This window comes from Lissotriton vulgaris, chromosome 11, assembly GCF_964263255.1.
Source record: "Lissotriton vulgaris chromosome 11, aLisVul1.2, whole genome shotgun sequence".
Lineage (NCBI taxonomy): Eukaryota > Metazoa > Chordata > Amphibia > Caudata > Salamandridae > Lissotriton > Lissotriton vulgaris.
In genome coordinates, this window is record NC_141699.1 from 557,630,684 (window position 1) to 557,652,807 (window position 22,124).

Here is a 22,124-nt window from a genome sequence, read left to right on the forward strand (position 1 = left end):
GTGGGGATCTTTCACAGACATCTGCTTGCGACAGTTACTACAAGGTTTACATTCTATGGTTTAAGAATGGGACATATTCCATTGTACACTGTTAACTTTCTATAAAGAAGCTAGTCAACTGACAAGAAACAGTTAGGCTCTAGCTCTGGATCTGTGTACAAAGACATTAAAAGAAAGGAACTGAAGACAGTGTGCTTGGTTGGTCCTTAAATATGGCACCAGACATAAAGTCTGGGGTTAAAATGGGATTGACGTGAAACTGCACGATGCCACCTACTGGCGTGGAGGGGTTATGTCGAGAAGTCTTCTGGATCCAGTCTGGAGCCGGAGAATAGTCTAAAGGTGAGGGATCAGCGGTTTGAGGTATCCATTAGAAAACTCTCCCACCAATAGGAGAGGAAACATAGTACTTGGGTGACAGAATGGGGAGCTTCTGCACCTTGATGGAAACTCCAGCTGAGTTGTTACAACTGGCGTCTATTGCTGTGGGTCACAGGATAGGGGTTACACATACACAATATATATAGATCTGTAACTATTTGGTGGCATACAATATTCTAAAGCAGACTGTAGACACATACAAAATATATATAATGATTCTACTGTTGGTCCAAACTGGTTTCTTTTGTGATGCTATCTTTACTAGGAGCACTTATTAACAACAAAAAATAATATCGAAGTTCAACCTTACTTGCACTTGGCTCAAAATACGGCAATGCTAAAACCCACAGAGGACAAAAAAAAAAACAAAGGAGTCAATCTACATTAAAAGAGAACCATCTCACTGGACAGTGTGGCAGTGCTACAAACTTCAAATGAGGCACATTCAAAATTTACAAGTTATGTTATTTCTTTTAAAAAAACGGTTTGGCCTTAAAGGCATTTAAAGCCTTAAAGACCAGACAGATACTTTTTTGGTCCGAGGATCTAAAACAGAGATTTAGCAGTCACTTGATCCATATTACGTTTTTTCAATACCTCGTCAGTTGAAGGAGCAAAAAGGGTTTTGCCATCAAAGTGCATGTCCTTAAAAAGTGAAATTCAGACAATGATCTTTACTCCAAAGCTAATTGATTGTTGTTAAAAGAAGCAAGTTGCAACATCGAATGAATTACTGAAATACGATTACATGCTCATGTGGTACATATCACAAATGCTAGTAAATAAAGTTTGATAAAAAAAAATGTTTAAGGTGTTGGGAGTACAATCAACTGAAAGATAAACACCGCACAAAAATAGACAACATAACTTTCACAGTAAAACTTTCTTTCTAGAATTATATGCTGCAAACATCAAACCCCCCACACAAAACATGGACGCTAAGTGGAGCTTTTATTGTTACCATATGTAACATCTACTGCAGACCCAGACTAGTCACACTGGAATCAGCGGTGACACTGCGGTTTCATAAACTAGCCATAAACTGACTTACTGATTGTCTCTGCATAAAACATACATTAAAAAATCCAATATGCAAGCCAATCTGGGTACTGGCCATGAAAAGGTGACAAATGTAACTGCTGGTTCTTTCCTTCTTTACAACAGAAACATTTAGCTAACGTATCTGAAGTCATATACATTTGAAAATCTGCGTGATACCTAACAAATGGCAATGATTGGTTTTTCAGACTCAAAATAACAAGTCCGTGGTCTTCTCTAAGTTGTTAAGAAACAGCTCAGTTGTTAAAAATCAAGTGTATTTGGTCCTACAGAAAGATTATTTCCCATCTAAAGTAAACTAAAAGTATTCCCTTCAGCTATTCCCTTCTTGAAATACATTTTTTCAGAATTCTAAAATAATAAATATTGTATGTGTTTTTACTAATTCAGACTCAAATGGTTTAAAACGTAAGTTCTTACTAAATATTTCAAAATATTTCCAAGCACTCTTTAATCAAGTTAAAACTGAGTTATTTCAGAACTCAGAAGTGTTCAGCGGTGCTTGGAAAGCCCTAGGGCTGTGCTACAATGCGAAGGGTTAATGTCATTCTCCTTAGTCACCCCATACAATAATGACCTTCGCTACGTCCCACAGTCAGAATGCAATGAGAGACACCCTTCTTAAAAACTCCACGGCAGCCCTGATTTCATCAAGACAGTGAGATCTGAATTTGGTTACTTGAGCTTCCCTTCTCTGACAGATTCAAGCGTTGCGAGACGTTTTTGGGGAGAAGAGGCATAAACTGCAGCAATCGGCTGTAATGTGTGAACAGCTTGATCGTCAACTGTCATGCAAGAATTTTGGGAGCACCATTTCCTATGTTGGTCTTTTTTTCATCTTGAAAGGTACTGCCAGGTGACTGTACCTTCCTCGATGTTAAATTATTCAAAAAATAAATACGTAAATAAAGTAAAAACTCTCTGCACCACGCCTAGTATGGACACATCACAGGACTATAAAAAAAACCACTGGAATGGGAGTCTTAGTAACGGGCCGATGCGTCAAAGATAAACAGTTAAATAGAAACAAACAGGACCCGAATCACAAAGGGTCTTCGCACTCGTGGAGGAGGCCAAAAAAGTATTGGGAAAAGTCTCTGCATTCGAAGGGGGAAGTCTCCGCAGTCAGGGGAGCGTTGGGGTCTCCGCAGTGGGATTCCGCCTCGAGTACGGAGACTCCTCCACAACTGCGGAGCCTCCGCCGCAAAGCCCTTTGTGAATCAGGCGCAAATGGATTATTGGATATAATGATTCAAGGTGGCCAAAGGCAGATGATAAGTATGAATGGAACTGCTCTAATAGAGAGGAACATGAGCAGGGTAGTTGGCCTGGCAAATAACGCCAATTACCATGGAATGCCTTGGATACATGTTAGTTAACCTTTAACTCTCCCAAACATCCCAATACAAGTTTGTTGATACCTATTTGATGAGCACATTTTTGGACTATGTGATTAAAAATAGGATTAGGATACCTTCTGATACAGAAGATCTTTAGTGATACAATGAAGTAAGGACCCAAAAATGATGAGAAATGGAATAAAGGGCCTTAAGTAGTACTGTTGCTTGCAGTCGCAAAGCATGTGAACCAGGCTATGTGGGCGTAAAAATCCTTTTTACAACTTATAAAACACCTTTTAGAAGTCAGAAAAGTCATTCTACCCCATAAAAGGGGGTTTTGCAACTATTTCTGAATCGCAAACAACAGGGCTTATGAAATGTGTCCTCATCTTTGGTGGTCGCAAAGGAATGTATCAATGATTTGTGACCTGAATTGTGGATGAAATCCGTTGAAAAGCTACCTAAAAAATTGGGTGCTAGCTGAGTAGCAAAACGAAGACTGACTCCTTGAAAGAGCTCATCGTTTAGGAATCGAGACAAATGGCCTTGCTGGCGTGAGGGTTTGGTGGAGAACAAGGCAGAGGTTCTGGGGACCAGTGCCTACTGAACCTCCAATGAGCTCTCAAAGGAGAAATATTTTTAAAAGCAGTACCTGTCTCTTTGATAAACACGTCCTGCTTTTGTTTTGTTTTTTTAAGTTCCTTTTTGGGAAAGAAAATACAAGGAAAGTGGTCTGCTGTCCCATGCAGGCCACGATCCCTGCATTCACAGAGTTGGAAAATGGGACCTGTCTAATTCGTGTTCATTATGCAGGTCGTTTTAAGACTTGTTGCAAATGGCCAATTTGCCACCAACAGATTAATATATAGGATGCATCGCAAATTACATCCAAATTTACAAAACACTCAGTGTGCGATTTGCATATTCCTAGTTTGCGAACGTAGTAGTACATCAGGCCCACGAATCGTATTATATATTCTACCCCTAATGCATTAGAGTACCGAGGCCAGAAAGGAGCTCTCCACCGTCAAATCCCAGAACTATAAGAATGCATTAATGTCCCAGGAAGACCCTAATTTTGGCACGACTCTAATACAGTATAGCTGGCCGGAACGCCCTGATCCTTTCATCTCTGTACAGTGCTCAAGAAGCCAGTAGGCCTTCTGTGTCGAGCAGTATTGCCTAATGAAAGGTGTAGTAGCAATCCTAAATTTCAACCAGCTTGGCAACATAGTAAATATAGGTACTGCGTTGATGTCACGGTTTTGGACATCTAAAGAAAAATTGGGCCAAATATATGATAGGTGCGATAAAACTTGTGAAATTCCTTTAGTCCACGAATGCTTTTCCTTTCGGAATTCTTTCATTCGGAGGGGGATCTGCTACTTACTAGCGATTAATTCCCTGAGTAATGATTTCTGCAGACCATGTTTCACTGATTTTAATGCAATAAGATTTGCCACCTTGTCCTCTGGTACTGAACGTACGATGGCTGCATTCTTGCAGTTAAGGCACAATTCAGCCACTGGCGGATGCACTTGCATACTGACCTGCTGTGGTTTGTACAGTAGACTGCGAGGTAGGGTAAAAGTCTGGATAAGAAGGGGCAAAAACGAGACATCGATAGCTAAGTTATCACACTGGCTGAAAGAAAATGAAACCATAGCACGTGCTTATCCGATGGCAAAAGTCTTGGCACTCATCTCAAGGCATCGGTCCTATGTGCTTTCACCGCAGGAAAGCTCATATTCGAGAACACAATGCAAGTCAATTTCCTTTGTGAATTTCTAGTTCATTCATTTTCTTTTTGGTATTGGGGTTGGAGAGTAGGGTTCATCCTAGGATCCCCCCACACCCATCTTCACCACCCTTCTTCCCTAAGGTCGTGTCTATTCTTTGCTCTGTCCGTAGCCTTTCCCCTGGCCCACTCTTGCTTGTTGGCAGTAGATGCATGCGGGAGACGCAGAAGTGGGCAGGAAAATCAGGTAGGCAGGTTGTGACCGAAAAATGAAGCAGGGAGGGGACTGGTCTTCTTTTCCACTGCCCATGGGCTTTTTGTTTTGGAATAGCAGGTGCCTGCTCCAACGCTTCACAATGCATGGTTTCTTTTTTGGTGGCGGTGGTGTGGCATTAGCAGCATTTACACTTGAGGTAACATCACCATGTTCACTGCAAACCAGGACATCACTAGACAAGTAAACTGCCCAGCTGCAGTACCAGGTATAATGCTACTCCGGGGTCTATGATTCTGCTAACTCATTTACTTGCATCTGAGTAAAAGGCTGTTCTAACTGATCTGCCTCAAGATCAAGAGCCTTTTTTGAAATGTTAAAGATTAAAATACGTCAACTCGGACAAACCAAAGGCGTCAGCAATCGGAGTACAAAAACCCTTATAATACAGCTTAGCTTCTTTCATTCAAGCATTATCTATAAGAAACTTCCGGCAGTCGTTCCTTTAACACTCTGAAACTCTTTCTAATATAAAAGCAGCTATCACAACTTTAATCACAGTTTGAAGGATAAAAGAATCACATCTTCATTGTCCACTATTTTCGAGGTTTGCACCCCACTAACCATATACAAAGATGTGTTGCAGTCAAGGAGATGCAGATATGCCCCACATGATGCAAGAGATCCTCTTTACATCACACTACACCTTGTTCTTGGGCTGGAGATTAGATAGCTAATGGTGCAAGCAGACTCACGGCAGAGCTCAATGTGAGCCCCCTCTGAAACGAGTCACCCTCCCCTTGGTCATGAGCAGTGGTCAACATAAATAGGGTAGAAGAGATGATGGTGAATGCCCAGTGCCATGGGCTCAGCTGTTAGACTTCCAAGCTGTAGCTAGAACTCGCAAGGTTCTTCTGTTTGTCTGTGGTTTTAGATTTGCAGTGCCACGGTCTGTGGCACTCTGGGTCACTCAGCGAAGGGTAATACTGCCTGTAAGACAGGTAGGCGAATGACAGACCAATCAGCGATCCAACGAGCACATCTGGAAAAAATAACAGAAGAATATTATGGAGTACTTTCTTCAAAAGGCTGATTATCATTTGGGCCCAATTTACAAAGCTTATGTTTTTCTTGATTAAAACATACTCTTATAACGAGTATAACTAGCGCTAGCAAAGTGCCTCGATACTGATCAGCTATGCAAAAGCGTGACACGTCCAGAACCACCTAGTTCTGGGAAATACGCCTCTGCAGCTTATTCTTAAACAGGGTTATCGCATCAATTATTTATTGGACCAACACCATAATACCGGTCTGTTATTAGCAAAGAAAATGTTTAACTTTTTCATAGTGCTTAGTTTGTCACTGACTGCCAAGATTTGGACCTCAAGATGCTTTCAAAGAATGTTGTTCAACGTATCGATAGCTGTGAAAAGGTTAGCATTGGACACTGCTGCTCCTTTTCCCTCTCGCTCTAGTTAACTGTCCAAACTGACAAGACTGCTTGCAGGGGCTTCAGAATTGAAACACTGTCATGTAATTAATAAGGGAATGAGTTGACTGTAAAGCCGATAAAAACCAAAATCGTTTTTTTTGTGAGGCAAACATTTATTTTACTTACCTTTTAATTCATTAGTGGTTCGAGCAATTTGATAGCCATACATTTTTAGGACTACAGGCAGAGCCAGGATGGCCAAGATGGCGGAGGCTCATTTTGGAGCTTCCGCCCGACTCCCGGAGCTGGCGTGCTCTGTGCACCAGAACTGGCAGTCCTGACCTCCGGAGGTCCCGGGGAAGACAGCGCAGGGCAGAGACGCAGTGGAGTGGCCTTAAGGAGAGCCTGAAATGCAGGCCGGGAGATCAGCGCATCCATTCAAGATGGCGGCTGTGAACGGACTCATGACCCCACGAGTGAATGGGGTCGAGGTGGCCCCTAAATTGAGTGACCCCGTGGGGGTGGAATGCCCTGAAGGGCAGCCCTGGAGGATTGGCCCTGCTGGAAGAGGTGGTATGCAGCTAGCACTGCGCTGGAGGCCCAGTGCAGGGGACGGGGAAAACACTTCCAGTGGCCGCGCGCAAGACGTGTGGAGCTCGTGCAGGTGACAGAGTGATCCCCGGATTGTTGTTGGCCATGTAGGCCCTCCCTTGAGGAGAAAGGGGAGGCTTTGACGTTTCCGCACTGGCGGCTGAGTAGAGAACATGTGCCCCCCCCTACTCTCCAACCCCAATTAGATAATAGCCCCACACTGCTGTTTGAGAGTGCTATGGGCCGCTGTTCGTTGATGTTTAGCCGCCCACGGGCCGCTGTTGGCGCCGCCTGCGGGCAGCTGGTTGCAGTTCTCCTTCCTTACCTTCTCCTACGGGTAGGTCCACAACTGACACGCAGCTCCTTGCCTCCACTACTTTGTTGTTTTCTGCCACCTCCGGACCGCCACCGGGAACGGCCGCGGGCGACTGTCTCACCCCCCCCCCCTTCCCTTGTGTCTCCGCCAGTGCCAATCCAATCACCAACCCCAGGACTTCCCCTCTGGCTCTACATTTGGATGGGGGCCCTCCCTAGGTTGGGTGTGCTCCCCTGAAGTTCTCCGTCCCTCCACATTTCATCCCTTCCAATGACACACACACTCACTAGGCCCCTCCATATCCTCTCCTGGAATGTCAATGGCCTCCTGGACCGCATTAAACTCACAGCTATCCTCCGCACTACCCACAGACACACATCAGACATCCTCTTTCTCCAAGAGACTCTCCTCTTAGGTACACATTGTAACTTCCTAGCCCGTTATGGCTTTGATAGGGTCTGGCACTCCGGCTTCACATGAGGGTCCTGGGGGGTAGCAATCTTGCTCAGGAAGGGCCTTCCTTTTACCTTGGCCGCTGCCTAAACAGATGTACAGGGCCGCTATGTGGTGATATCAGGTACTATGGAAGGGTGCCCCTTAAACCTCTTGAGCCTTTACATCCCCCCCACCCCACTATCTCCAACGCTCCGACATTTTACGCAGGTCCTCTCCTCCCTCCCGCAGAGTCTTACGGTGGTTGGGGGAGACTTTAACGCCGTCCTGCAGCCCCTCCGGGATACGACGGGGACTCCGCCCACGGCCCGTGTCACCTCAGCTAACTCCCTGGTGAGCTGGACTTCGGCTCTGGGACTCTGATGTGTGGCGGGTCTGGCACCCCGCGCAAGTCAGTATACCCATACGTCGGCGTCCCACCATATCCACTCCCGCATCAACCTTCTTCTGCTGCCGGCCACCGACTGCCAGCTAGTCTCTGGCGCTGCAATCCTGCCCAGGGGGCTGTCTGACCACTCTCCTGTCTCCCTCCGGCTTGGGTCCTCCTCAATGGGCCCACAGGCGGTCTGGCGTCTGAACGACTGGTTCCTACAAGACTCGGAACTGGTGGAGTCCCTCGGCCAGGAACTCAGTCACTATTTCTCCACCAACGAGGGCTCGGTCCCCTCGCCGGGAACGGTGTGGGAGGCAGGCAAGGCCGTGGTCCGAGGGGTGGCCAGGGGTTTGCTCCACGCTAAACAATCGGAACAGGTGGCCCAACTCCCACGGCTGGAATTCCGGGCGATGCGGTTGGAAGCTGCGCACTCCTTGAGCGGGCGAACAGATGCTTCCCGACAATTGGCAGTGGTTCGCGAAGAGATCCGCAGAATCTCGCGGGAATCGGCCAAAATGCTGTGGCGCTCGTCAGTGGCACGGGTTTATGGGTGGGGGGACAAGAACGGCAAGCTCTTCCACAATCTGGTGTCTTTTCCTAAAATCAACCGTATTATTCCGGAGGTCCCCTCAACCGATGGAACCCTCCACGTGAATTCTGCGGCCATAGCACAGACTTTTGCTGACCTCTATGGATGCCTCTATGCGGCTCGACCCTCAGGTGCGCCTCTGGCCGCCCTGCTGGACGGGGCCGGTACCCGCCTGCCTTCCATCCCCCAGGACACTCCAGAAGTTCTGGACCGCCCCTTCACTCTGGAGGAGGTTTGAGATGCTATCTCCCTCCTGCACCCCGGTAGGAAGTCTGGTCCCGACAGATACCCGCAGGAATATTACGCGGCCTTTCGTGACATCTTGGCCCCCGCCTCCTGGACCTTTTCCGCCATGTAGCAGAGACTGGCTCCTTCCCCCTAGAGGTACCCGCCACTGCATCCGTCGCCTCCACCTGGCCTTGGCCCACCGTGATCGACTGACTCCGTACCTAGCCCTCCTTTTCCTTGACTTCGAAAAGGCCTTCGACACGTGAACTGGGACTACCTGCAGGACGTGCTGGACCTGATGGGCTTCGGCCCCTCGTTCCGCCGCCTCATCAAAGTCCTCTAAACCAACCCCCGAACCCGGGTACTTATTAACAGAGAGCTCTCAGAGTCCTTCCCGATCCGTAGGGGCACACGTCAGGGGTGCCCCCTCTCGCCACTTCTGTTCGCATTGGCCATGGAGCCCCTCGCAGCGCTCGTCCGGCAGGACCCCCTCATCCAGGGCTGGGCCTGGGACTCGAGCCAAGTGGACAAAATAGCCCTATATGCGGACGACGGGCTGCTCTACCTGGCAGATCCGGCGGATTCAGGCCCCAGGTGCCTGAAGGTCCTCTCGGCTTTTGAGGAGGTCTCCGGACTTCGTCTTAACACAGCCAAGTCCACTCTGGTCCCGCTACACCCCTCCAGGGAGTGCTATGACGGCAGTCGACTATTCCCCTCAGGAGACACTGTCAAGAACCTCGGTGTATTGGTGGGTCTCCTACCTGAGCTTGAGTGGGCCCTGAACATTACGCCCCTGGTCGTCCGGATGAAGGCAGACCTTAAGAAGTGGCAGGCTCTTCCCCTGAACCCCCTGGGTAGAAGTGCGCTCTTCAAAATAATGGTCCTCCCCCATTTCCTTTACATCCTGCAGAACATCACGATCCCCCTTCCGAGCAGTTGGTTCAGCGAACTCGACGGGGCCCTCACCCGGTGTCTTTGGGGGGGGGGGGGGGGTGCGGGAGATAGCGCATAGCCCTGGCACACTGCCGCATTCCCCCCTTTGATGGCGGTATGGGGGTGAACAACCTCCACCTCTACTATCTGGCCAAAAAACTTATCGTCATCCACGATTGGTATGCGGGCGGCTGGTCCGACCCTACCTATCGGGTGGAACTCAACGCGATGGACTTTACACAGGTCCAGGCACTTCAGTACGGCAGCCCAGTGCCACAGGCGATGGTCCCGGTGACTAAAACAGTGTTCCTGGCCTGGCGTACTGCCCTGAGACACGTGGGGTGGGACCGGAAACTCACTCGGCAGACGCCACTGTGGCAGGGGGTCTGAATGCGGGAGGTCTCGTCCCTCCGGGGGTTCCGACATTGGGACCTTGTTGGAGTTTCGGTGCTCGGAGATATTTGGATGGGGATCACATCCGCTCCTTCGCGGACCTACGGCAACGCCATGCTCTCTCTCACTCCCAACAATTTCGATACTTACAACTACGCCATGCCCTCTACACGCATCTCTCACCACCTGTCTACTTTCCGGAGTTTAACCCATTGGAAGCCCAAGTGATGATGGGGAATTTGGGCGGGGGGGAGTGTGCGCATTTACCGGTCCCTGGTGAATAATGGTCCCGCTTCCTTAGACCGGCTTCGGGCACGCTGGGAGGGATGGCTGGGCCCCCTAGACGAGGCAGATTGGAGGGAAGCCCTTATGGCGCCCAAAACCCTGACCACGACCTCCAAGCTGCGCCTGGTCCAGTTACACTACCTCCATGTGGAATACCTCACCCCGGCGTGGCTATTCCGAGCCCGACAGAGACCCTCTTCGGAGTGCCCGAGATGTGATACGGACTCTGCCGATTTCTACCAAAGGGTGTGGTTCTGCCTGACGCTGTCAGCATTCTGGGGAGGGGGTAGGGGAGTCCACAGAGTCCGGATCATTAAGTGATGATCGTCGGTGTGTTCAGGAGTATGTGAAAAGTAGGCACAATGAAGGGTTGTTGAGAACAGGACTGGTAATCCTGATGTGCTGGTATTTAAAACTAACAGTGTAAGCCCAAAACCTGTGTTCAGGATATGACTAACTCTGAGCCTTGTCGGCGAATGTCTGAACCTGATGGCAGAAACAAAACAATCTAACAATAGAAAGCCCAGGCGTATTTGCCACCAAGGAAGGAGTCGCAGGACACCTGACTTGAAAGACTTCTTTGAAGAAAAGAAAAAAACAATAACTTTCAAACGTCCGAGCCCTACACCAGATGGGAAGAGTATGCAGAGCATATTCAGCTACAGCTACACATGCTACAAACACGTTATTGGTCTCACAAAGCACACAGAGCCATAGCAGGTTCTGTGACTGAAGGGAAATACTTTGTGTTTGGATGTACTGCATGTGAAACATATTGCTGTCACTCATTGTAAAGTCAGCCAATGGCTGAGGTCGGCTGACATTCTGTGCAATGCTATACACTGCAGTGGGCAGAAGAAGAATGTGAATGACAATAAAGGACCAATGGATGAAGAGGGCTGGCTGAAGGCCCAAAAAGTAAGCATATTATACATAACATTTTTGTAAAATCAAACAATTCTGGCTAACATCAGATCTAAAATACTATGTTATAAATGCTGAACTAGCTTACATTTAAAATGTTGCTGAGGTAAGTATAAAACATATGAAAGCAAAATAGTTATCAAAGGAATGGAGACAGCCTAACCGCTGAATGGACGAAAGAGGGTAAACTTAGGTTTCCCTGTTCCATGCTCATTCTCCATGGTACAGATACACATGACGTGCAATTAGAGGAAACATTCAAAAAAGGGAGAAAAACTGGCATGGGCAGGACAGCTTGAAGCTTAACCAGTGAATGACCACAATGAAATTAGTAAACTTCCAAAGTTTTAAAACCATGGTTTGACAACCATCATCATCTACTGCCAACTGGAAAAAAGGAAAAGCTGGAAAATACTGCTGTCTAACATATAATGAGCAGGGACATGACAATATTGGAATGGGCAATTGTGCACTTCAGTAATGTGAATAATGAAGCCACACCAATTACCAAGATTCACACATCTTCTCCAGGTTCGTGGGCTCAGTCAATAGCACAGTAAGTTCTGCACTTAACTGCCTCTCAGGCAAAGATATAAACTCTACTGGCAAATAACGAACATCTAACACTAAACAAAATGTTACTGCCTCTGGAAGCAGACCCATGTGAATGAAACTCACCTTGCCAATGATGTTTGTAGTCGCAGGTGCGTGATAATGCGATAATGATGGCGAAGAGGAATGGAGTTAAGAAGATGCACAGTCTCCATGCTTTTCCTCGACCACCTGGTGAGAAACAGTGCAGCTTTCCGGCGATGTAGAAGGCGGTAAATCCCAGGCCAGCAAAAGCAACTTGAAGAAAACAGTAGAAAAGGATAAATGTCTTTGAAGATAAGCAACAGTTATTTTTTATTCAAAACGCCTAACCTTCACTCTATTGCCAAGATATGCCTTTGTTTACCTCTCACACAGTCTCAGCTCAATATAAATGCAGAATTATAATGGTGAAATATTACAGTAGAATCTGATGATAGGATTTACTGTGAGGTGATCAGACTTTTTGTTTTAAAAAACACATCTCAAAATTAATCCGTTGAAGTTTATCCTGCACCCATTTCTAAGGTCCGATTGGGCTAGTTTCATACCTATCAGCAGGACGAGCACATTTCAAATGATATATGGTCACTGAACCTTGGCAGCCTGTAGCATCTGTCAAAAGTAATCCCCTTGGGAACCGTTTAAACAATTGAATCAGACAAACCACATTCAAACGATATGGTTATATTCCCACTCAGACATCCACAATGTGAACCAAGGAAACAAATCAGTGCAAAATCATATAAAATATAAAAAGTTGCTTACAATTTATTACAAGTTTTGTATATATAGCAACTCTTCAGCATTAAAAACACACAATACATTAAAGTACTAAAATTAAAAATACATTTATAAAAATACACGTGAACGGAGGCATTCCACCCCGTGTCGGACTATAATGTATTGTGTGTTTTTAATGCTGAAGAGTTGCTATATATACACACAACACTTGTAGTAAATTGTAAGCAACTTTTTATATTCTATATGATTTTGCACTGATTTGTTTCCTTGGTTCACATTGTGGATGTCTGAGTGTGAATATAACCATATGGTTTGAATGTGTTTTGTCTGATTTAATTGTTTAAACGGTTCCCAAGGGGATTACTTTTGACATTTGCCCTTCGATACCCTACCCCTGTGGTGATTGGCTCCCTCTCTCTTTTTTTTACTAGCCTGTAGCATCTGCTCTGAATGCCAGCTCACCTGCTTTATCCGACCTTTTATCAGCCATGCATGATATCCTGTGTAGGTCCCTGCAATGGGTAAATCTCAACACCTACTGATGGCCTTCAGTGCTCCTGTGATGTATGAATGATGCTGGGCTGTTATCTACCTCGGGGAGATCGGCTACTGACAGTCAGTGCTTGGCTGAGCTCAAGGTACATGCCTGGGTCAGGCATTTCTTTACATTACATACTTTCGACTGTTGTACCTGTAAATAAAGCATCGTTTTAGATCAATGGTCATGTGATCTTCACTAGTGAGTATAACCCACCTAATTTCACCGGTGACGAGGTAAAGGAAAAGGATTTGATTCACCCACATGCTTTCTATCCACCTAGGCATCCCAGAACTGCAGCCCTGTTGAAAATTTGTGGCGTTGCCCAGGATTGAAAAAGTATATATCTGCAGTCCAAGAGAAGGGCTTGTTTGAGTGAAAAGGATATATACTATCCATTATGCTGTTCCTCAAACCCGGATGAAGCTGACTGGCAGTCATCTACAACTACATTTTGTTTGGTCTCTGCAATAAGCTAAGTGATGCACTGAAAGATAATTGTTGTGAATGATCCGTGAATTCTCTAAACCCAAGTAATCTGCAGCCATTTGGGGTGGGGGGGCAACTGCCAATTGCACAGTTGGTCTCTTTCGGCATTGTGAAAGGGGCTTGTAGGCAAATAATCAAGACTAAGCAGAGCATTCGAGTACGACTAAGTTCTTTGTGCGTTGTGTAAGGCTCTTCTACTGGAAGGGCCAACTCGTCAGAGGGTCCCATGCATGGGCTCATTAGATGAGTTGTTTTTTAAAAACAAGCTCCCAAAGTGGGTGTCTGAAAAATTAAAATTAAGGGCCTAAATATGTTGCAAGTTGTTTCACCTGTACCTGGGGCAGAATTATATTTGTTTTCTGTCTGGGACCACTAATATTGTGTAAGGTTTTTTTTTCCCTTTTTTTCCCCCAAAAACCTTTATTAGTGCAAAATAAAGAGTACACAGCTTCATGCCTACAACCTGCGTCCGCAGGCCGGCAGCTATCGATGACAGAGTCATGTGTGTATTTACGTCTAAAAAGGTAAAGCAACAGTTATTTAACACAGCATGTCGCCTACAACCCTTTTGGGCCGGCCGTGGTGTAAAGTCGATGTAAGCTGTTTAAGGATGCATTATCTAGCAAGTAAGTTAGAAAGATATATTCAAACAGTATATACTTGAGGTTCCTTTTATCATTTATAACAAACTGAAAAAACTAACAATCTGTTCCCTCCCAGGATTTCCCCACCATACTTAGTATGTGGCGTAAAGGACCTTGAGGTGCAGAGCTGTAGAGCGGTACCTTCTGTGTCGAAAAGTGACCCTCGTCGGGGATAATGTTACTCTGCACCCGATTAACCTTTCTGGCTGACATGGGAGGGGAGGGGGGAGTAGTCTATGATCCGATCTGTGAGTTCAACAGTATGTAACGTCCTTGGATGCTGTGCTACATATGACATTCTAGTGTAGTGTGTAAATAATCTGGTTATGGGGATGAACGGCACACAAGCCATCAGCTGGGTAGCTATTGCTGGTATGGTATGTGTTCTAGTCTCCTGCAATCTCAAAGGAAAGTACAGTGTCCCGAGTCATCCGCCCCAGGGCCTATCATGCAGACTGACTTACAAGTGGAAGGATGCACAGGGGTGGAGGGATTCTGCTAGTCCACGCTATCTGGGATCCTGGTTCAGGCCTGGGTAAAGTGGACGGATTAGCTTAGCTTGCTTCTCTGTTACTTCCCGCCTCTGTCAAATCCTCGCCATGCTCACGAAGAAGATATGTAGTGAGGGGACCCCATAGGTCTTTAGGACGTTACTTTTGTGGTAAAAGTTCAGCATAATTGTGCAGTTGATCCTGCCAAGTAGACATTTTGTTCAACCATAGCTTGAATTTAGGTGCCCGACCCCGACCCCATCTGCACACAACATGGCGTTTAGCTAATAGGAGGCCTAGCGCGAAAAATTTCCTATGTGTTTTTATCGTTGGATTCGACTGGCCCAGTAGGGCAATCTTAGGACAAGGTTCGATGTCCACCCCGATCATGTCAGACAATGCCTTAAATATCTCATCCCAAAGTGCTGCTACACCAGGGCACATCCAAGCCAGGTGGACGAAGTCTGCACCTTCGCTTCTGCATCTTAGACAGCTGTCATTGTCCCGAAGTCCGAAGCGGAACAGTATGGCAGGGGTGTAGTAGAGTCGGTGTAAAAATATTAAATGAACCAGTCTGAGACATGCATTGCCTGTCACAGCGTTGGTATGCGAGCAGCTTTCTTCACATTGTTCGTCCGACAATGGGGCGTCTAGATCACTGTCCCAGTCACGTCGCACTCTTAGTGGTGGGGGCGATGGGGCATCCTGCGCATGTTTATATAGCATGGAGACTACATGTCTCGGGGTGTCTGCTTGTAGGAGGGCGTGTAGGGGCGCCATAGTATCGGCTCATCAGGGAAACTGGGTGTGACCGCTTTAACATTTTGACGAAGCCGAATATAAAGGAACGTATCCATCACTGAGGGGGTGTTATCCCCAAAGAATTGAGCCGATGTGCGAAATTGCCCCTGGAGGTATAGCTCACCCCATGTATGGATCGCCAGTTTTGTGAGCATTTTACGGCCGATCTCACAGGAGACACTTAGTCTGGGGTCATGCGCTAGGGGCATATATGGTGAATATAGGAACTCGACCCCCATATTATAAGCTAGGCGCTTCCAAACCTGTACCGTACAGTCTACTGTGGTTGGGTCCCGGTCTATAATACGAGCTGCAGTGTATAAATAACCCGATGGTTGTTAGGGCCTCATATATCCGTCCTCCACCGCCAGGTGAGCCATGAAGGGAGGAGGATGAAACCAGTATGCAACGAAGTGGCCCTGGGCATAGTCATAATATCGTTGAAAGTTTGGAACATCAAACCCGCCTTGATGATAGGGTAACATGAGTGTCTTCAGACTAATCCTGGCCTGTTTGCTGCCCCAAATGAGCCGTGATAATTGGGAATTGAGGGCGCAGAAGAAGTATGAGCCTGGACTGTACGGTATATTAGTGAAAAGATATAGTAGCTTGGGGAGAACCACCATCTTAATCAGGGAGATGATCCCTGTCATTGACAGTGGGAGATGGACCCACTTAGTGATGGTGTCTGTCAATTTATCCAGGACAGTACCATAATTAGCTCTAATGAGAGCTTCCCGGTTCCTGGACACAGTGATGCCCAAGTATTTTATTTCATCTGACTCCCATATTAGGGGGTAATCCAGAGGGAAATGCAAGGTCTTGTCCGTCAAGGGGAATAGAGCAGACTTGACCAGTTTATTTGTATCCCCGATATGGCTCAGAATCTGGTAATATCGCGCAACAGAGGGTTAAAGGTTATCTTGCGGTTTGTGTACATATAAGGTCATGTCATCAGCATATAATGCGATGAGCAGCTGACGTTCCGGTGATTGTGATGTTGTCGGAGTTTGGCCGCCAAGGGCTCAATGGCGATCGCGAAGAGAACTGGGGAGAGCGGGCATCCCTGCCAGGTACCCCTATGGATTTCGAAGGGGGCTGTACAGGAGCCATTTAGCAGGACTGAGGCTTGTGGTTTGCAATATAGCAGTCGGATCCAATCGAGAAAGCTAAAGGGAATCCCCATCCGTTCCAGAAGGGCCAGAAGGTAATCCCATTCGAGGGAATCGAACGCCTTTGTGGAGTCTGGGAAAACTGCAGCAGCCTCGCATCGAGGATCAATGTCCTGCAGTACAGCCTGAAGGGTGCGCAGGTTATGTGACGTCGCCCTATTTGGGACAAATCCCGCTTGGTCAGGCAAGACCAGACGCTCCATCAATAGGTTAAGGCGTGACGCAAGTACTTTCGCCAATATTTTCACATCGGTATTTAGCAATGAAAGAGGTCTGTAAGAGTCGCATTGCTCTGGAGGCTTGCCTGGTTTCAACAGGGATGTTATAAGGTCTTCACGCATAGTGATCGGCAAAGTACCCTCTTCAAGGGCCGAATAATAAACTTGCTTCAGTATTGGAGCGAGTAGATGGATATAGGCCTTATAAAAGTCAATGGGTAACCCGTCAGATCCTGGTGATTTGCCAGACTTCATAGACATGATAGCGTCTTTTATTTCGTCCAGCTCGAGTTCATGATGTAAAAATTTCTGCTGGGACGGGCCAAGCCACGCAATAGCAGTGTCGTCGAGATACAAATTTAAGTCGATAGGTGTCGATCTTTGGGAGGTGTATAGTGTGGAGTAATGATTAGTAAGAATGCGGAGTTGTTCTGTGAGGTCTCTCTGCGGAGCTTTATGTTCGTCTAGGAAGGTCGCGACATAGTTATTATATCTTGGGGATCTGACAGCAGAGGCAAGTGCCCTACCGGGCCTATCACCCTCGCCATAGATGCGCGCATTGTACGGTTTACCTAGGAACTTACATTCCTTATCCGCCACTTCAGCATACTCATTCAGCTTCTCCTGAGTAGAGCTTTAAATGTATGCCCCCGTGTGTTGTGAGTCATGTCCCGTTCAAGGTCTCGGAGCTCGGTTTCTAACTTGCGCAATTCACCACGCAGTGATTTGAGGCCGCCACCTCCTTTAGCAATGCACCACCCTCTTACCGTGACCTTAAAGGCCTCCCATACCGTCGTGAGATTCAACACTGACCCCATGTTACGCTCAAAGAAGTCTTGTATGTCATGTTCAAGTTCCGCCCTGAAGGCCGAATCAGTGAGATGTGCGGGATTAAGGCGCCAGCTTAAATATGGGGAGGCATCAATGGGTATGCGTAGTGATAGGACGACTGGTGAATGATCTGAGAATGTCCTGGCAAGGTGTAGGGTATTAACTAGCCAAGACGTAAGGCCAGCCGATAGGAACACGTAATCAATACGCGCCCATGTGAAATGCACTGCGGAATGGTGTGTGCCCTGTTTGAGGGATGGGATTAAGTGCCTCCAGGCATCGATGTAGTGGTGTTCCTCAACAATAGTCGATAATGTACGTTGGGTGTGAGTGTAGTGCAACGCCTGGGGGTGAGATCTGTCCAGTCCCGGTTCCAATGCTGTATTGAAGTCTCCTCCCAATATGACATGGCCTATGCCCAATGTTTGAATTTTACCCCACATCGTAAGGAGCGCGGATGTGTCCTCTGTATTGGGGCCATAGTAGCAGGCGAAGAGGACAGTATACAAGTGTAGTTTCCCCCAGACCATGCAATATCTACCACCTGAATCTACTCGGTCCCAGCAGGTGTAAAACGCATCCCTCGCCTGACCAAGATTGTCACCCCCCTGGCATAGTTTGAATAAGAGGAGAACACCTTGCTTGAGGCCCATCTAGACGCAAAAGGAGGGGAACTATCTGGCATTAAGTGTGTTTCCTGAAGCATGGCAATTGACACTCCCTGCCTGTCCCGGTAACCCAGAATTTGTCTCTTCTTTTGTGGGTTGTTCAGCCTGCGAATATTCCATGAGACCAGCTGAAACTGCTGTGCCGGCGGCGCGCCCGCTACGTCACCCATTCAAACATATAAAGATTCGTGTAGCATGTAGATGCATCATCAAGGATCATAGTGCAATCAATATCATAGACATCAGTTCCACCCCATTATCCCCCCACTAGACCCGCCCCGAACATGCGTTACTGACGTTACAATAGCTTCAGCATTAGATTGGAGTGTCTTCCCACCCACACCGGCAACCCCAACTGGCCGGGTATATAGCCCCCACCCACCCTCCCAGAACCAAAACGAAACCAAAACCAAAAAGAGTACTACATATGCCCCTGCCCTAAGGAGGGAAGGGGTGTTTAGGGGTTCACCCATTGGGGGTCAAAAACTAGGGGCACCAGACCTGCCAACCACCTCCCTACTTACACCCACAGTCAACCAGGCTTACCCCGGTCGCCTATTGCCGGACGGAGGTGGGTGATCGAGCACTCAGTTATACTATAGACCAGTGAGAATTAAATCAGAACAAGCACCTCACCAGGACACGTAGGTATCAGTCTCCGCATAATCAGTGACCAGGGACTCTTTTGACCCGAGGGTCAGTATAACAGTACATCAGTTTAGTCCTGTTGTGACATTGGTGATTGTGACCTGAAGCGTCAACGTGCCGCATCTTCCCTGTTCTGTTCTTCCCTGTGTTGCTTGATAAAGTCTTCCACTTGCTTTGGATTTTGAAAAAAGTGGTGTTTGCCTTGATGAGAAATTTTTAATTTTGCCGGATACAGCATGGCGTATGGGATCTCCTGTGCCTGAAGTTTCTTTTTTACTCCTGCAAATTTGCGTCTGGCCTCTTGGACCGAAGGGGTGAAATCGGGGGAAAAGGATAGCGTTGTGTTGTCATAGTTCACAGTCCCCAGTTCTCTCGCACGTCTCAACACCGCGTCTCGGTCTCTGTAGTTAAGAAAACGCGCAATGATGGGACGTGGTTGGGCTCCGGGAGGAGGGCAAGCGGCCAAAGACCTGTGGGCTCTCTCAACGATGAGGTGTGAGGAGAAGGATTCTTTCCCAAACAGCTCCACTACAAGGTTCTCAACAAAGATCTCCACTTTCCCTGTGTTGGTGGACTCCGCAAGGCCTAAAATACGGACGTTATTTCGGCGGGATCTCGCTTCTGAATCCTCATTCTTGTCCGCTATTATTTTAAGCAGCCTGTCCATTTGAGTGACTTGTCTGCTAGTAGAGGTAGCTCCATCTTCCGATTCCGAAATCCTGTCTTCGGTCTCTTTAATGCGAGTGTCATGATGCTCCAGCTTTGCCACAACACTGTCCATGCGTGTATTTATGGTGTCAATTTTGGAGTCTATTGTTGACAGGCTCTGCTTCATACCTAACAAGAGTGTTTTCCAGTCTTCCTCCTGAGGGGCCGAGGCGGTAGGGCTGCCTTCCATCTCCGGCGCCGTTTTGGGAGTTTTCTTGGATTCAAATGGGATTTTTGACTGTCTGGCATCATTGCGGCCCATGTCCCGCCTAGGCTTCCGCGATGCAGTTTAAAAAGTGGCCGCCAGGGGGAGGAGCTTCGCGGGCAACCAAGATGGCCGCGTAAGCTCGGAGCTCCGCGGACCTTCCGATCCTCCGCAACTATCCTGCCCGTAATCCTGATCCACGTGGGTGGATACTCGTTGCTGAGGGCCCACTGAGGCGAGAACCGTTTTCAGATCCCGAATCGGTGTCTCCTACGCTGAGCTACGTCGAGTGGGACTCCGTGCCAGCTCAGTGCCATTGTCTCTGCGGACTCCGCCGCTACGCACTGCCGATTTGCGAAGTGCCTGCCTGCCTTCACCAGCGGCGAGGTGTACTGGACAGCGGAGCTATCCGGACAGCGAAGCGAACCTGGGACGGCATTCTACTGTCTTCCCGGACGAATCTCCGACTCTTTGGGCTTGGACTTGCCTGGCATAGCCCTTTGTCCTCTTGGACCTAACATGGCGGGCAAGGGGGACCCCGACAAGCCGTCGAACAGAGGCGTCCGCGGTAAATCACAACAGCAGCAGAATAGGATTGAGCGCTATACTCAACCGAAGACGCCGCCTGTCACTGGGCCCTCTGCCAAGGACATCCCGCATTCGGGCTCGCCGGGCAGCTCTGAGCCCACTCTGAGCGACATTTTGGGAGCCATTACGAACTTCCGGGCGGACATGCAACAACAACATGAAGTCCTCACACACAAGGTGGATGGCATGGCCGTTGATCTGTCCCTCATTAGAGCCGACTTGGGCAAAACTAATGATCGGGTCAAGAATTTGGACATCAAGACGTCCAGCCTGACGGGGGACGTCTCGGACTTGCAAACTGAAGTCCGGAACCTGCAGAGGACAGCGGAGCAATTCGCGAGACGGCTGGATGACTTTGAAAGCCGGGCCAGGCGGCAGAACGTCCGCATTGTCGGTGTACCGGAGGGTTCGGAGGAGGCGGCGACGGGCCTCCTCGTTGAAGACCTGATCAGGACTCATCTGGCCCCGCCTGGCCTCAGCAACTTTTTCTCGTGGAGTGTGCCCACCGAGTGCCGGGTGGCCCACCGAAGTCGGGCGTGGCACCCAGACCTATCGTAGCCCGGCTGCTCAATTTCCGTGACAGGGACGCTGTCCTACAGGCTTCCAGACGACATGGACCGCTTAAATTCCAGAATGCCGATGTCCATTTCTATCCGGATTTCACCAGGACGGTTCCGCGACAGCGCCAGAGCTATGCAGGGGTGAAGCGAAGACTGCGGGACCTGGGCTTCAAGTATTCCATGATGTTCCCCGCTAAGCTCCGGATCGAGCACGAAGGTCGTGCCCTTTTCTTTGACTTCGCTGAGAAAGTTAGGGACTGGCTGGACACTCTACCGACGCGCCGAGAAACACAGGAGGATCATGAAGGTGGCGCAGCTGGCGGCCCGGACCTATGAGACTTGGCTCTATAGTGGGTGATTCCTCGTCTATCTTGCTTGCCTCAGTGGACTATCGAATGTAGCTTTGAGATGCCGTACTATCTTTCCTATCAGTACATGGAGGGTGGCGGGAGGTGTTCGCGGAGATTCCTCACTCCTCTGGGTGTCTTCTTGTAGAGTAGTTATGGGGCGACAGGCACACTGCTGGTTGGGGGGGCTTTTTAGTCACATGCAGGGGTGCAGGGTGGGGGGTGCAACTATGCAAGTTTTATTGTTTGTTCGTTCTATCTCTTTTTCTTCTTTGAGGCAATGGACTGTGTGTTTTACTGTGCACTTGACGATTGAGTTGGTTGGAGTCGGGTGGGGCGGATTGTTGGGTGATGGGGGGTAGGAAATTGAAAGTGCTTAGCTGGAATGTCAATGGACTAGGAGACCGAGTTAAGAGAGGGGTGGTGATCCAATTGATAAAGAGACACTTGGTGGGGAACTCCTGTAGGGCCCTGAACCGTAAGGGTTATAAAATGGTTGCCCACTCTGGGTTCTCCTCGGGCTCCCGGGGGGCGGGCGTCCTTGTGCGTGCGTCCCTTCCTCTTGAAATAGACGTCACGCTACTTGATGATAGAGGACGCTACGCAGCTGTGGCGGGAAGATGGGAGGG

At 48.1% G+C, this 22,124-nt stretch overlaps 1 protein-coding gene across 1 annotated transcript in view; it reads right to left on the reverse strand.

The window, feature by feature from the left end:
• Positions 1-619: 619 nt before the first annotated feature.
• The window catches only part of PLPP5 (phospholipid phosphatase 5), a 287,796-nt gene continuing 266,291 nt past the window's right edge, over positions 620-22,124 (reverse strand). Inside the window, exons 7-8 of the mRNA XM_086943637.1 lie at positions 11,931-12,101; positions 620-5,774 (exon numbers count right to left, since the gene is read on the reverse strand). Of these exons, the coding sequence (XP_086799763.1) occupies positions 5,608-5,774; positions 11,931-12,101 (338 nt within the window). The 3' untranslated portion in view covers positions 620-5,607. The remainder of the gene's footprint in view (positions 5,775-11,930; positions 12,102-22,124) is intronic.